General features: G+C 42.8%; 2 protein-coding genes across 5 annotated transcripts; both read left to right on the top strand.

The window, feature by feature from the left end:
* The first annotated feature begins 3296 nt into the window (after positions 1-3296).
* On the top strand, positions 3297-4798 carry gh1 (growth hormone 1). Its single transcript, XM_074696232.1, has 6 exons — positions 3297-3375; positions 3704-3837; positions 3966-4082; positions 4200-4343; positions 4423-4569; positions 4667-4798. Exons 1-6 carry the CDS (start codon positions 3366-3368, stop codon positions 4727-4729), a joined length of 615 nt encoding a protein of 204 aa, XP_074552333.1. The 5' UTR covers positions 3297-3365; the 3' UTR covers positions 4730-4798.
* Positions 4799-5320: 522 nt separating this feature from the next.
* On the top strand, positions 5321-15277 carry cdc27 (cell division cycle 27). 4 transcript variants are annotated; one of them, XM_074696228.1, is made up of 20 exons: positions 5321-5477; positions 10433-10508; positions 10627-10774; positions 10886-11011; positions 11092-11189; positions 11280-11425; positions 11508-11728; positions 11873-11972; positions 12059-12168; positions 12264-12363; positions 12461-12641; positions 12734-12906; positions 12996-13148; positions 13265-13345; positions 13715-13842; positions 13928-14045; positions 14163-14291; positions 14469-14543; positions 14627-14765; positions 14890-15277. In XM_074696228.1, the coding sequence occupies exons 1-20, from the start codon at positions 5451-5453 to the stop codon at positions 14979-14981; spliced, it is 2421 nt and encodes an 806-aa protein (XP_074552329.1). In that variant the 5' UTR covers positions 5321-5450; the 3' UTR covers positions 14982-15277. The 4 variants fall into 4 exon arrangements, with proteins under 4 accessions (XP_074552329.1, XP_074552330.1, XP_074552331.1 ...); XM_074696229.1 differs by having other exon boundaries at positions 14893-15277; XM_074696230.1 differs by having other exon boundaries at positions 14627-14756.
* The last annotated feature ends 125 nt before the right edge of the window (positions 15278-15402 follow it).

A 15402-nucleotide genomic window follows, 5' to 3' on the forward strand; every position in this document is an offset into this window, starting at 1 on the left:
TGCTAATTGGTCATTTTGAAATGTTTAAGAAAAAGTTCAAATCTAATGTGAAGAAAAGACCATTAAAGCTTCAAACACCTGGCGATGTTTCTGTTGTTCTTCAAAATCACCTGAATTCAACACCTACACATGTGTACACGTGGATTTACCACACTTTCATTCAGACAAGATTTCGTTATTAAAAAAACATTTTTTATCAGTGAACCATGATCATTAAACTTAAACTTAAAACAAATAAATGAACACTTCACCTGCACATAAACTGTATTTACACACACACACACACACATACATACACACCTATGTATTCGTCCATCCCTGCACCTGTGCACACTCAGACTTCTTCAACTGTGCACCTGTTCTTGTGCACATCCTGCGTTCCACCTCCTGCCTGGCTCAGAGGCAGGGCAGCAGCAGCTGTTGTCAGAACGAAACGGCCAAAGTTCAAAGAGAAAGACAAGAAGAGCAACAGCTGCCAACACAACTGACAAACTAAGTGTTACGTCACACACACACACACACACACACACACACACACACACACTCACACACACACACACACACACACACACACACTCTCTCTCTCTCTCTATCGCTCTCTCTCACACACACTCACACACACACACACACACACAAAGACACATGCTTCAAGCCCACATTTTGAGTTTCCTGTTTCAGTCAATGTTTGTTGTGAATCTTGCTGCAGACGAAGAACACTTTGTGTTTAAATGAGATCAAACAAAGAATAATGAAGCTCTGATGAGGAAAGTTGAGTGGCTAAATATTAAAGTTAAGACACTGATTACATATTAATGTGAACATAAACGTCCCTGCTGATTAAACTTACTGTGTCTGTGTGCAGCTGCCGCCCTCTGCTGGTCATCCATTGACTTACATGTTGCTCCATTTTTTAAATCTCGTTATAGACAGGTGGAAGACTCTCTGCATTTAATAACAATATCTTATGGAATACATCTTGTTTTCTTTAAACACCATTGATCTGCAAGTTAAATCTTGGTCAGAGTGCCCTTAATTTGAAAATTCACTTTTTTTGTATTCCAGGGTAAAGTAACCCATCTTACTTTAGTCCTGGTTTCAAAGGAGAGACTGGATTAAATCCTCTTGATGCAGTCACAGATTACAAAATGTGGATTACCGAAGCTCTAATGTTGTGTTTCAAATCACTGGCACAGATGAACCACAAAGCCAGCTGTTTGCATTCACTCACAGCCCACAACCCAAAAATTTGTGCAGCATTGAGGAGATTTGTGCAAATGGGAACACAGCTTTGTTTTTTTATCCTTATCCCAGTAAGAGTTAGAACAGCACTAACAGGAAGTTTTCGCTGGATAAAAAAAAACAGTTTTTAAAATCTTTTTTGTCTTTTGAATATTAGAATTTGAGAGGAAGCAGACACAGTCAACACAAGCTCAAAGGACATCATGAGTCCGTTTTCAGGGAACACTTTCAAAATGACATGCACCATCGTGTCTCACTCCAGCCTGAGGTTTGTGAATTATTACCGCAGAGATGAGATAAATGGGCTTGCTTCTCTAATCAGAGAGTGAATATTTAAAGAGCAAAAATGTGTCAGAGAGAAGGTCAGATCACATACTGAATTAATATCCAATAATAAGAACGGCATCTCATGAGAAAACATCACAACAGCATCTTCAATATGTATCGAGAAGGTGGGCCCATGATAACACAGTGTAATGCATGATTAACGTTTCATTATATCATGTGTGCAGGTTCGTCTCTCATTACAAACAGAGGCTTACTGTGAGTGGGCCATTACACCACTTCTAAATTTAACCCGTTGGTGTACCAGGACTTCTTACCAGCTGCCAGTCCCCCTTCCTGTCCTCTTCACCCCTGGCGTTACATGATGCTCATCTATAGCCAGAAAGTTTGCTACCTTACCCAAAAGTAATGAGATGCAGAACTTCTTTGTTTACAGATTTTATTGAAGAAATGTGTTTTACAAAAATCAGCATCATCTACCGGTATCTTTCAGTCTCATGAAAGACCCCACAATGAGATTTTCTCCAACCGTAATTTTTCTGAAACACTCTGTCTGGACTATCACTGTGTCTCTCCTTCTTTCATCCTCTCTCTCCTGTGGTTGTGAGCAACAGCTGGTCTCAGTCATTGGTGATACGTTTGCTTGACAGTAGATTTTGTTTACAAAAACCATGAACATCAAAACCCCTTTTTTCCATGACAAAGAGATAAAATACTTTACTCATGATAAAAACTCCGAAGGTTTTCCTTTAAAGAGGCCAAGCTCTCTGAGGTGGACTGCCAGAGGTTCAGTATCTTTGATCCTCTTCCCGCTTTGTTTCTAACAACTGTCTCTAACCCGATAAAGAGGCACCTTTGGACCAACTCGTGTTTGTCGTCTCTGCTTGTATCGCTGTCACAGAGCCATGAATAAATTCAGTTTTCAGTTCCAGTGATGTTACTGTGAAAGGTCTGACCTCAGATCAGTGACAGGTGTGAATAAATTCAGATCTCTGAGGACAAAAACATCAAACATCTGACACTGTTTTCTAAAAGCAGATCTGACATTTTTACGTCAGCAGCGCGTTTCCTGTAAACAAGCTTTTAATAGTCAAAAAGTCCTCGCCTTAGTTTTGTTTGATGGAGATTTGTTCTGAGTTTAAGCTTTTATCTTTATCAATACAGAAACTTTACTGTTTTTAGCTGAACTGAGCCTGGTGTCATCTTAAAAACTTTCTTTGTCTGTTAACTTGAAGAGACGTTTTTAGGTTTTCATTTTGAATCACAAAAAGTTTGATCTTTACAACTCCATAAGACTTTAAAATGTGTTTCCAGGGCTACAGCTTTACTTTTATGTGTTGTGTTATTCTGGAACTCTGAAGTAAAAAAGTATACGTATTCTTTTAACACCTATTATATGATAACCATACACTGCAAAATTTGAATCAAACACGTGTTTCTAAGTTTTTTTTTTTTTTTTTTTGTCTTATTGGACTTAATATGAGCCACGTTCTCCAGAGAAGTTCAGTCCTAACTTTGATGTGTTCTAAATTTCTTCTGTTTCAATTTGTACTTTTTGGTTCTTTTTTTGATTTTCCTTTGACAGAAAACTTTCCCCATTCACCCAATATTAATATTAAAGTGTTGATGTTGAATAGAGGTCAGCACCACTTACACACACTTACACACACACACACCAACATGTATAGTCTCATGTTTCTGTGATGAATTTAATCATCAAGTTTTCGTCTATAAAACTGAAATATCGAGCCGAAAACATCAGACAACTCTGAACTCAGATCAGATTAACAAGAACCTGAACCCAAACTAGAACCAGAACAAGAACCAGAACTGAATCCACGATGGAAAAAGGTTCGTGTCTTTGTGTCTCACTTCTGTCTGTCTCTCCTCATGTGTCTGCCTCTTACCTGTCTCTCACCTGCTTGTCTTATCCATACCTGTCTGCCTCACCTGTCCAGCGCCCTTCGACCTGTCTGTCTTCTGAATTAAGTCCTCCGTCATTTTTTTAACCTGTTTTTCAGACACATCTGGCTTACACCTGTTCATCCTCTTACCTTTTGTCTCACAGTTATCTGTCTTACACACCTGTCTTTCTCATACATGGCTCTAACCTGTCCATCTCACTCATTGGTCAGTTAGCTTTCAGTTAACCTGTGTGTCTCACCTGTTTGTCTCTCAGTGCTTCTCCTGCTGTCCGTCTTGTGTCTGGGAGTCATGTCTCAGCCAATACCAGAGAGCGACCGTTTGTTCTCCATTGCCATTGGCAGAATCCAACACCTTCACCTGCTGGCTCAGAGGCTCCTCTCAGACTTTGTGAGTGAGACAAAATACAAATAAAACACACACTCTAAACACACACAACAACTAACAAACACACCACAGATCCACTGGAGTGCTGTAAAAGACGCCCTGTGTGTATTTCTGTGCATTGTGTCTGATAGGAGAGTTCTCTGCAGGCTGATGGTCAACGTCAACTGAACAAAATCTTCCTGCAGGATTTCTGTAACTCAGACTACATCATCACTCCAATCGACAAACATGAGACGCAACGCAGCTCTGTGGGTGAACTGCACACACAGACCTATTTTAATATATTCCAGGACAAGAAGGAGATGTGATGAGATATTTAAAGATCAAATTTGAGTTTTTTGATGCTTCTGTCTGATTCATTTTAGGTCCTGAAGCTGCTGTCAATCTCCTATCGACTGGTTGAGTCTTGGGAGTCACCCAGTCGTGCTCTGTCTGGAGGTTCTGCCCCAAGGAACCAGATATCACGTGCACTAGCTGATCTGAAGACAGGAATCCTTCTGCTCATCCAGGTGAGAACACACACTCATGAATCATATAACAAACACACCACTTTAACCAACTTACCTGAAAAACTACCTGACTCTTCAGACCAATCAGGGTGGAGGAGAAGTCTTCTCTGATGGCTCGACCCCACAGCTTGCACCTTTTGGAAACTTTTATCAAAGCCTGGGAGCTGATGATTCTCTGAGACGCACCTATGAACTTCTGTCCTGCTTCAAGAAAGACATGCATAAGGTAAGGAAGGAAGAGGTGGTGGAGGAGGAGGAGGAGAAGGAGGGTTAGGTTGGTCATGATGATGAAGGTTGATTAAACAACATTTTTTTGTCTACAGGTGGAGACCTACCTGACTGTGGCTAAATGTCGACTCTCTCCAGAGGCCAACTGCACCTTGTAGCCAGGCATCTCTGCCATGTAGATGATGTCCCTCTGTATTTGTTCCTTGTGTTAGCTTAGGATCTGCCTGCCTCTAATGAAGCCTGTTTCTGCCTTTAAGTGTCTTGCTGATGTGAAATAAAGTTTTTTCTGTGTTGCATTAAGAAAAGTCTTGGAGCAATATTCTTCTCTTGCTGGGAGTCAGAGGGTTACATCTTAATGGCTTCAGATTTGTTTTTCTTAAATTCAATTTCAGTTGGACACCAACAGTGAGAAAAGTCGCTTTATGGGACTTTATAAAAAAGGGATAATATAGCAGTAAAGCTTCAGAAATATCCTCAGTAAAAAAATAAATAAAATAAAATAAAATAAAATAATAAAATATAGAATCAAGAATACAAGTCAGAAATTTTGAAAGACTATAATATTCAAAAATACCCGAAAACATTACCTCGAACTCCACCATGTGCTTTAGAAAACTGTTAAAAAATGGCGTTATTCTACCATCTCCCCAACTTGCTGTTCATCTCACCAGTAGAGGGCTTCGGCTCTTTTCGTATGTGTCTCGTTATCTTCGACTGGTCTCGACTTCCTCTCGGCTTTCTTCGGAATCACTCGGCTGTTAACGGTCGGTGTGTTCAAATGTTCGGCCGCAGCTCCTCCTGCAGACTGAACTAAAGAAAGACCCGAGAGAAAAGAGGGAAACAGACGACAAGAGCGGATAGACGGAGTGTGGAAGCGGAATGACGGTGCTGCAGGAACCTGTCCAGGTAAACACACAAGTTAAGGTCGTTGTCATGGACGGGGTAACTCTTATTTCTTATCGCCGTCCTCAGTGATCTGTCCCGGCCTCAGCGGCTGGTCCAATCCGCGGTGTGGGAGCTTTCCCCCGCCACAGGCCCCGCAGCCCGCCGCTAGCAGCTCTAGGCGTGTTATCTATAGTAGTTTTTTATTTTTGTGTTATAACAGCACAAAGATGTAGTCCTTAAACGGAGTCAATATTTTATCACAGCGCTGGTTTGTGTTTTATCTCTTTGCTTCCGTGCCGTGCTGACAGTCCAGAGAGGTCACACCAGGCCCTTTTAAAAATCTGACACATTTAGGTTTCCGCTGGTGTATTTTTAAAAACCATCTGGGAGCAGTAATTTTTGTTATATTTTCAGATCTCTAAGGCAACACATGTTGATTCGGCATATACTTTTCAGATACAGTTTCTTTTGGTTGCTTAATATAACATTTATTTTACGCATTGGTCTCATATTTCTGTGCACAGGCTTTGGTCAGGTTGAGTACGACGGTAACAACGCAAATACTTAATAAAGTTTATATTCCACTTCTGTTATCCATAGCTGGTTGAATGTAGACGTGCCGAATGTATCAGTTAAAAATGTAGATTCCTCAGATATCACTTAAAGAGGTATGTGGTTGATTGTGGAGCAGGGGGAGACTAATTACCTGTAATTCAAATGGAGTTCTGTGTTTGTAGCGATGCTAATGCAAAGATGCTACCGCTTTAGTAATGTTAGCCGGCTAGCACTCAGGCTAAAATATAGCCGAGCGGCTACATTCGCCAGAAACCTTCCTTTAAAGTTTCTGAACCAAAAATAGAAAAATTTATTGGGCAATATCTTTTCTGATTTGAGTATATCTTCAATACAGATGTTTAATCTGACGAACAACATTCTTAGCTTGTTTATCACTAACGTTAAGTAATCACAGCTAACTTAGCTGGTTGTTGACATTATTAGCATCAGCTGGTTAGCTGCCATGTCAGCCATTCAGACCAAATAAAACAGGGTAAAAGAGAATATAGTTTAATATTATGGTTCAAGTACTGTAGACATACCTTGAAATCACAGGTGTGTTTGTGATATCGTGACAGGAATTTGCACTAGCTTCCCACATTTGAATTGTTAGCTATGACAGTGACAGGAAATGAAGCGTAGTGGTAATCAGATTCAGTAAACGTCACATATCTAATCGTGGTAAGAAATAAATAAGTATATAAATAAATTATGCATCTTTTGAGGCTATTCTCTTTAGATGTTCCCTGTACTGTTAACCTGTACAAGCAAGGTGCTTACAAGTTAGCAAAGTCTGTCACTGTGTGGGTAAGATGCTGGTCATACATCCTGATGATTATCATGGCATTGCAGCTTGTTACAGACTGTGTTTGTGGAAATTGTAACTACAAGACATGCATGACAACAATAAATCAGTGTAATTGTGGTTGACATAACATTTTGCATGGGGCTCGCTTTGTGCGCAGGGTTCTGTACTGTAGGAATCCAAAGGGCTAAAAATGCAGTAGTGTCTATTACTTTCCATGTATGTCATGGAGAATATAGTTGTCTGGGGAAAGATTGTCTGTAGGGAACACACTCGAAGATAGACTTCAGTTTGAAATCCAGACTCTACAGAGCCTGTCCCTATCGCTTTTTCAAAGCATTTATAAGATCATTTAAGACTAATATGGGATGTTGTTAAGTGCAGGCTGGCTAAGCCTTTGTAGAAACAATGCAACAATGCTCTAAAACCTGTAATTCCCACACCCTGGGTCAAACCACAATGGCATTTTAGCCTCACTGAGCAAAGTGCAGGTCAGCTGCCCAGTGGGCGTCAACTTGCTCACCGCACAGTAACCTGCTCAGTGAGTGCTGTGCCCTGAGTTTAATCTCATCAGAACTTGGGGCGCGGGGAATTGCATCCAGGTCTTGGCTTAGAGAGGACACGGTTACCATGTATTATCATTAAAGGGGACATATCATGCTGATCTGTGATTTAATACTTACATATAAAATAATGAAGTTGAAAACAAGACCTTTCACCCCCTGGATTTTCAAAAAATGAGATGTTGTATTTTTTCTGATATCCTAGAACGAGATTTGATGCCTCTGAAAATAGGTCATTGACATTTGGCTTCAAGATTTCGACCTTCGTGATGACACGAGGATCCTTTCTTTTTATTGGAGTAATCTGATAAAGCAGCTCCTCCTCTGTGATGTCAGTTAGTCACACAACCGCCACCGAGGGATACACCCACCAAGAGCCGAGTATAATGGCGGTAATAACATAGTGACGAACTGACAGTAGAGGCGATCTTTAGACTACACTTTCAGCATGATGGATAAAACAGACAGAGAAAAGTGAAGGAGCAGGATGGAGCCCTGTTATAGAAATAGTTTATTGGTGAAGTCTGCCTATATTTCCACCATACATGTTACAGTACCGGTTTGACTCACCACACTGAAGCGTCCTGAGATGATCTGTGTCGAGGTGGATTTTCTTCCTCCTGAGCTGCAGAACCGTCCAGGTCTGACTCAGGGTCCAATACAAAAGGACGTATCCTACACTCTGCCTTTTTATTACTGCTGTCAATGCCTTACGGTGAAGTTTTGGCAAACAGCAAACTTGCTCGGTCTGCTCCATTCAATGTGGCGATTTTGTAAATACTGCCATGCTGCAAAAACCGCCCCCTGGCTCTACCCCCTCCACCCCTCTGATAGAACTGACCAATCAGAGCACATAGGGCTGTGACGTTGCGAGGTTACTGGAGGTCATTCTGGAAACGGAGCGTTTCAACGAGATCTTCAGAATGGCCTAAAATGAGGATATTGAGAACGCTATTGTGGGGCAATGAAGGAACTAAATGACTTGTACTGAGGGCAGAAATGCTTTACAGGCATCCTAGTCTGGCATAGTGAAAAGGAGAAACAAGCATGATATGTCCTCTTTATTGTTAAATTTGAGTGTGGTGGATCACTGACATAAACAGGGCTTGACATTAACTTTTTTGCTCACCAGCCACTGTGGCTAGTGGTTCCCTAGAGTTACTAGGCTCTCAGCATTTGCACTAGCCACAACTTTGATAATTGTGTTTTATAATGATTAAAGCTGACAATGGTATTTTAAAGTTTACATAAACTAGATTTACAACCTTCTTAAATGTAAATGACTACTGTGTACACTCAAATGAAGAATACATAAATGTTCAATGCACAGGTTATTATCCGGTATATAGTTTTGAAACCGTTGTGTGTAAGGTTGTGCTCCTGTGATACAAAAATACACAGTGTATTAAGACAGTGTAATAAAAGCTGTAGTTCATTATTACATTTAATGAAAGTGGTAAATGTAGACGATTCATTGAAAAGATAAAAACTGAACTAAAAAAGTCCTAGTAAGAAACACTGTCTGCTTAGATATTTATTTACAACAGTAGTTTTTCAGTAATAAAGTAAGTACCATACCTTCTGCCTCAACGTTACACTTTGACAAAGAGGGAGAGGGCTGTTGTGCTCTGCACATCGATCATCAAACTTACCTCTTTAGGTGACAAAGCATACCGCCCACTGTTGATCTGCAGACAGCACTGCACTTTCCATTGCACGCCTCGCTCTCACATGGCTGTGCAGTTGTTGACAACTATTGATTGACTAACCTTGCAGAGCTTGCATTGTACCTCATTTTCATTCATTTTTTGAGGGAATTCCTGCACTTCCCAATCCGTATTTGAACGTTTCCTTGTTTTTGTTTTGGCTGTCACTCTCCATTCAGTTCACTTCTGGTCTGGCTCCATTCATTATGTCAGTTTGTTTTAGTGGTCAAGTTAAATCAATCTGGTTTGGACATGTTTGTTTCATTTTGAAAGTCAATGGGTGTTTCAGATGGTTTCTGGGCTCACCCTCCTCTCCCACCTGACCTGCTTTTTGTGAAATTGACGTATAGCAGCTCCGGCATCTTGCGTGAAACTGTAATCTGCCGCAGACAGGACAAAGCAATCTTCACACGAACCATTTAAGTTTTTTTGGTTTAACAACATAGACTGTATAAAACATGGATGAGTTATCCTGGACGTCACCCGTCTGTTCCTGAAACCATGAAATGAAGCCGATACGAAGACGCACATTTGCTATGACGCCAACTGTGAGTTTTTCTTCGAGCAGTCACGTGACCTGAGCTGTGCCTCTGATCGGAAAATCAAACGATCCTAATAACTTCTAAACTGCAGAAATGGAAAAAAAATCACTAGAAGAATAGATAAGTCATTTTTTGAACCAGGCTGTAAATATGCTTTTTAATGCCATAAAGTCAGTCTTTATGGCTTGGTGTGTAAGTGACTTCTGGTCTTTCTGCAGCCAGACTCAAGCTTATTCTCGACAAACAGCGACTTTTCGCACTTTCACATCGTCTCGTATTTTTAGACCGGAGATTGTCGCTTGATTACCAGTTTGGAGGGGTGCAGGAGATGACACTCTCTGATTCGCTGCAGGAGACCGAGACCTTTCTTGTGCCATGATGCGGAGGTAGAGAGTGAGGGGAGGAGGTCCGTTGTAGTTTAATGCAGAAGGCGATCTCACATGGACGTAATGGTCAGCGAACATACTTTGAGTGGCTGTAGATATACTTGGGCTGCCTCTTCAGGTATTTTTAGGGTTTAACTAGCTGCCTATGTGGGGTCTGGTCCAGAACTTGAAATAGACCAGTTGTTGATCCAGAAGTAGAGGAAGTTTCAGACACAGGCTCGTCAGAGTAATGTGTGTCAAAAAACCTACACTTAAAAACTCTGAAATTATCAGCCGATGTTCCAATCATCATGAATGTTTATGGTTTAAATTATTACCCCAACTAGGAACAGCTGATGGTTGAAGGTCATAGTATGTTTTTCTTGGTTTGAGATGAGTCAGTTTGTCTCATAGTAAACCCCTCCCTCCTCTGTTCTTAGGCTGCAGTGTGGCAGGCTCTGAACCACTACGCCTACCTGGACGCCGTTTTTCTCGCTGAGAGACTCTATGCTGAAGGTATCACCTCTCAGTTTCTCACTTCTGCCTCTCTCTCTCAGCAACATCTGCACATTGATCTGTCTGTTCACCTGTCTGATCCCTCAGTGAGGCTAACGTGTGCCTGTTTGTCTTCCAGTGAGGTCAGAGGAAGCCCTTTACCTGTTGGCTACATGTTATTACCGCTCGGGGAAGCCATACAAAGCATACCGGCTGCTAAAGGCTCACAGCTGCTCCACACCACAAGTTCGATTCCTCTTAGCAAAATGCTGCGTCGAACTCAGCAAGTAAGCACACACAGATCATTAGATTCTGACTCTGGGCATCTTTTAAGACATCAAACATCAAATCATAATCCAGTCTATTAATCTCATGAGTTTACTGTCTCTTTGCCCCAGGCTGGCAGAAGGAGAGCAGGTTTTGATTGGTGGAGTGTTGAATAAACAGAAGAGTCAGGATGACATCATCACAGAGTTTGGAGACTCCGCCTCTTTCACTCTGTCGTTACTGGGACACATTTACTGGTAAGAAACTGTTCTCATCGACTGTCACAGATCTGGGACTTTCTGTTTGCCAACCTCTCTCTCTCTTTCTCTCTGAGCAGCAAGACAGATCGTGTCGCAAAAGGTGCTGAATGTTTCCAGAAAAGTTTAACCCTCAACCCGTTCCTGTGGTCGCCTTTCCAGAACCTTTGTCACCTAGGTAACACAGCTTTCACCTACTCCGATGCATGTGTGATTTATCCTTGTGATCAAACTTTCAATACATCTCCCTTTGTGGTCTGTATTCCAGGAGAGAAACCAGATCCAGATCAGGTCTTCAGGTTGTCTGCTTTACAGAACTCCTCTATAGCTCCTCCCCCTCCTTCTGTTAGCCCCGCCCAGAACCCCTCACACCGCCTAGACACTGCCCTCATGGAGACGCCACAGGACACACTAGTACGTATTAAAAAGAAAAACCTGAGTATTCTGACTGTTTTGCTCTCAGGATTTAACTGATTTCATTTTTTTTTCTCTTCAGGAGTTGAATCGTTTGAATCTAGAATCTTCTAATGGAAAGCTGACATCTGATTTGTCAGTCTCCTACATTGACTCCTCACTCATATCACCGGAGACCGGCTCATTATTGGGTAACACAGTCTCCATGGCATCAGCTGGCTCTTTACTTGCAAAACAGAACAAGCCGAAGAGTGGGCGGAGTTTACTGGGAGGACCTGCTGCGCTCAGCCCTCTGACGCCCAGGTGAGTCTACAGTATGGTTCCTCTGTCACCACTCGCTGTAAAGCTATCAGTCAGCCAATAAGAACACTGCATTCACACTTAATACTAATGTTTGAAATATGGATATAAACAATAACCACTGTGCGATTCTCTTTGTCTATGTAGTTTTGGCATCCTGCCCCTCGAGCCCAGCCCTGGAGACCCGACATATCTACAGAACTATTCAGCAACAATGGAAACACAATCTACAGCTCCAAACAAGAAGGTACTGACACTTTCTAGACATTTGCTAAACACAGTTCACATGTTCTGGCAAACTAACCCCCCTGTCCATCTCTCTGTCTCTCTCAGTCTGTCTCTAGGATCAGTCAGTCAAAGTCTGTCTTCAGTCAGAGCGGGAACAGCCGAGATGTTCTCCCCATCCCTTTCAACCAATCACAGACCACTGCTCCTCATACCAGGTAACAACAGCAGCCAATAAAAAGCTGAGCGTCTTGAATGTCTCACCCCCTGTCTGTCTTACTGCCTCTAACTGATGACCCTTTTCGTCTTTCAGTGGCTCCCCTCAGGTTCTCAGTCCCAGTATGTCTGGTCCTCCAAACGTTCAGCCCAGAAGAAGTTCCAGACTGTTTACAAGTGCCAGCTCCACTGCCAAGGTAAAAAGATAATCTATAATAATTATGCTGTTAGTTTTAATACACTACATATAAGTTATACAATAATCTGTGTTTATGTGTGTTTGTGTGCCTGCAGGAGAACAGTAAGAAGTTAAAGATGAAGTTCCCTACAAAGATCCCAAACAGGAAAACTAAATGTAAATCAGCAAAAACGTCAAACAGCACCAATCTGAACGAGAGTCTCGACATCCTGAGACTGGATCCCAGTCTGAGTCTCCCAGACACCAGGATCCCCCAGTACCAGAGAGCTGCTGCAGGTAACACCAAGTACCAGAACTTCAGCCCGGTTTGATGTAGCTTGGATGTAGAAGTGTAAATCTTATGATCAAATTTCTGTGTGTATGTGCAGACAGTGTGATGGCGTTGCTTCGGGAACTGGGGCGAGGCTACCAGGCCCTGTGCTCGTACAACTGCAGAGAAGCCATCAACATCCTGACCTCCCTCCCTCCTCAGCACTACAACACCGGCTGGGTCCTCACACATATCGGCAGGGCCTACTTTGAGCTTGCTGAGTACACACAGGTAACAGCACTGACACTTGAAGAACTTGTTGTATCTCGTCTTTTGCTCAGATAGGTCTTGCTGACTCATGACGATGTGTGTGTTTGCAGGCGGAGCGTCTCTTTAGCGAGGTTCGCAGGATCGAGTCATACAGAGTTGAAGGGATGGAGATCTATTCGACCACACTATGGCACCTGCAGAAAGATGTTGCACTGTCTGCTCTGTCTAAAGACCTCACTGACATGGACAAAAACTGTCCAGAGGTACAAGCTGCACCTCCCCAAAGTCTCCTCAGAGTTTTAAAAAAAAAAACAGGGTTATGAATTGGCTTGAAACCAAGACAAACACATGCCTTAGCTCTCTGTCTGTCTCTCTGCAGGCCTGGTGTGTAGCAGGTAACTGTTTCAGTCTGCAGAGGGAGCATGACATCGCCATAAAGTTCTTCCAGAGAGCCATCCAGGTGAGGAAAGCTGTCGATACTGTCCTCTTGCTGTCTGTCTATCAAGCTGTGACCTGTCTGCCTCTTCAACGAGTGTCTCTCTACCCTGTCCTGGCCATCTGTCCCCTTCTCTGTCAACCTGTTTTTCTGTCTCTTTTTTCATTTTCTCTCTTTATTCTATCTATCTGACTTGTCTCTCATCTCTGCCTCTATCTCTTGAGTTCGCCTGTCTCTATCCCTCCCTCCTGAGGTTCCTTTTTTTATGTTCTGGTTTCCATATACCCGTCTTTCTCTCTAAGTGACCTTTTCTATGCCTGTCTCTCTTGTCTCCTGTTTCTTTGTATCTCTCTGACCTGTCTGTACCTCTAACTGTTTATATCTGTGTCTCAGGTGGACCCTGGCTTTGCATACGCCTACACCCTGTTAGGTCACGAGTTTGTCCTGACAGAGGAGTTGGACAGAGCTCTCGCCTGCTTCCGTAACGCCATCAGAGTCAACAACAGACACTACAACGCATGGTATGGAAAGGACTAGCTGCACAACTCAGGATCATGTCATCAAAACTCTGTGTCACTAACTCTGTCTGTGTGTGTGCGTATACAGGTATGGTCTGGGGATGATTTACTACAAACAGGAGAAGTTTAACTTGGCAGAGATCCACTTTAAGAAAGCTTTGAGCATCAACCCTCAGAGCTCTGTGCTGCTCTGTCACATCGGAGTGGTATGTTAGCACGTAGTGTCCACTATCCAAAACATCGCATGTATTGGCATTTAGTAAAAGCCTGAGTGTGCAGAAGTTACTGAGTCTGAGTCTGTGTGTGAATGTCCGTGTGCGCAGGTGCAGCATGCTTTGAAGAAGTCTGACGCAGCTTTAGAAACTTTGAACAGAGCAATCGGGATTGACCCTAAGAACCCGCTCTGCAAGTTCCACCGGGCGTCCATACTGTTCGCAAACGACAAGTACAAGGTAACCAGTGCTGCTCTGTAGTGATCAGTCACTTTCAGATTTGTTTCATTGTGATCATACAGTATAACGTGTCTCTTTCTTAGCTAAGGTGCAGTTTTGTCACTACTCTGTGTTTGTCTGACCTGTCTTTATCTGTCCTGTCTTTTTCCCCCCTCTAACCCATCTGTCTTCCTACAGGCGGCTCTACAGGAGTTGGAAGAGTTGAAGCAGATCGTTCCCAAAGAGTCTCTTGTTTACTTCCTCATAGGAAAGGTAAAAAAAACACCTGCTGACCTCTGACACTCAAACCCCTCCTTAAACACAGCTGATCTGAACTCTAGCCTGTCCCCCCTCAGGTGTACAAAAAGTTGGGTCAGACTCATCTAGCCCTGATGAACTTCAGCTGGGCAATGGATCTGGACCCTAAAGGAGCAAACAACCAGATAAAAGAAGCCATCGACAAGAGATACCTGCCAGAGGATGAAGGTGAGACAGGTAGGGGCATCTGGGAGGTGGATTCAGTTAGCGTAAACTGTAGCTATAGCTAACACACTGAACTGCTAATTATAAGTGTAGCTAAACAACCTCTCTGTGTGTCTTCACCTGTCTGTTTGTCCAGCAGCGGAGGTGGATGACAGTCAGGACAGCAGCATCATGACAGACGCTGATGACACACAGCTTCACACAGCTGAGAGCGATGAGGTCCTTTAACCCTGCCCCTCTCATCTAACCTCACCCCTGCTTGAACCAAGCCCCGTCCCAACACTGATGACCTGGAGGAGTATTGTTGCTAGGCAACAGTCCGACAAACAGATCTTCAGTTTAACTCCGCTCCCGCCCTCCTTCCTGTCCTCTGATGGCTGAAACAGACTGCTGCTGCCCTGAAGCCCCGCCCCCAGCCTTTCTCTTCCTCCTCGTATGTCATCGAGCTTGTCCTCTGACATCACAGCTGTTTTTTATGTTCTTTTTATCATCGTTATGGAAATAAACAATAAAAACATGTAAACCCCTCCTCCTGCTGTCAGCCTGTTACTGATGAAAGTAGCCATTAGGAGCTGATCTGATTGGACCAGGTGAGTTTAAGCTCTGTCACATATCAGCTTATAGACAGCATGTTGATTAAGGGGGTTAA

The sequence above is a fragment of the Halichoeres trimaculatus genome, unplaced genomic scaffold, assembly GCF_033239565.1.
Source record: "Halichoeres trimaculatus isolate MK-OKI-2021-1 unplaced genomic scaffold, fHalTri1.1 fHalTri1_scaffold_20, whole genome shotgun sequence".
NCBI lineage: Eukaryota > Metazoa > Chordata > Actinopteri > Labriformes > Labridae > Halichoeres > Halichoeres trimaculatus.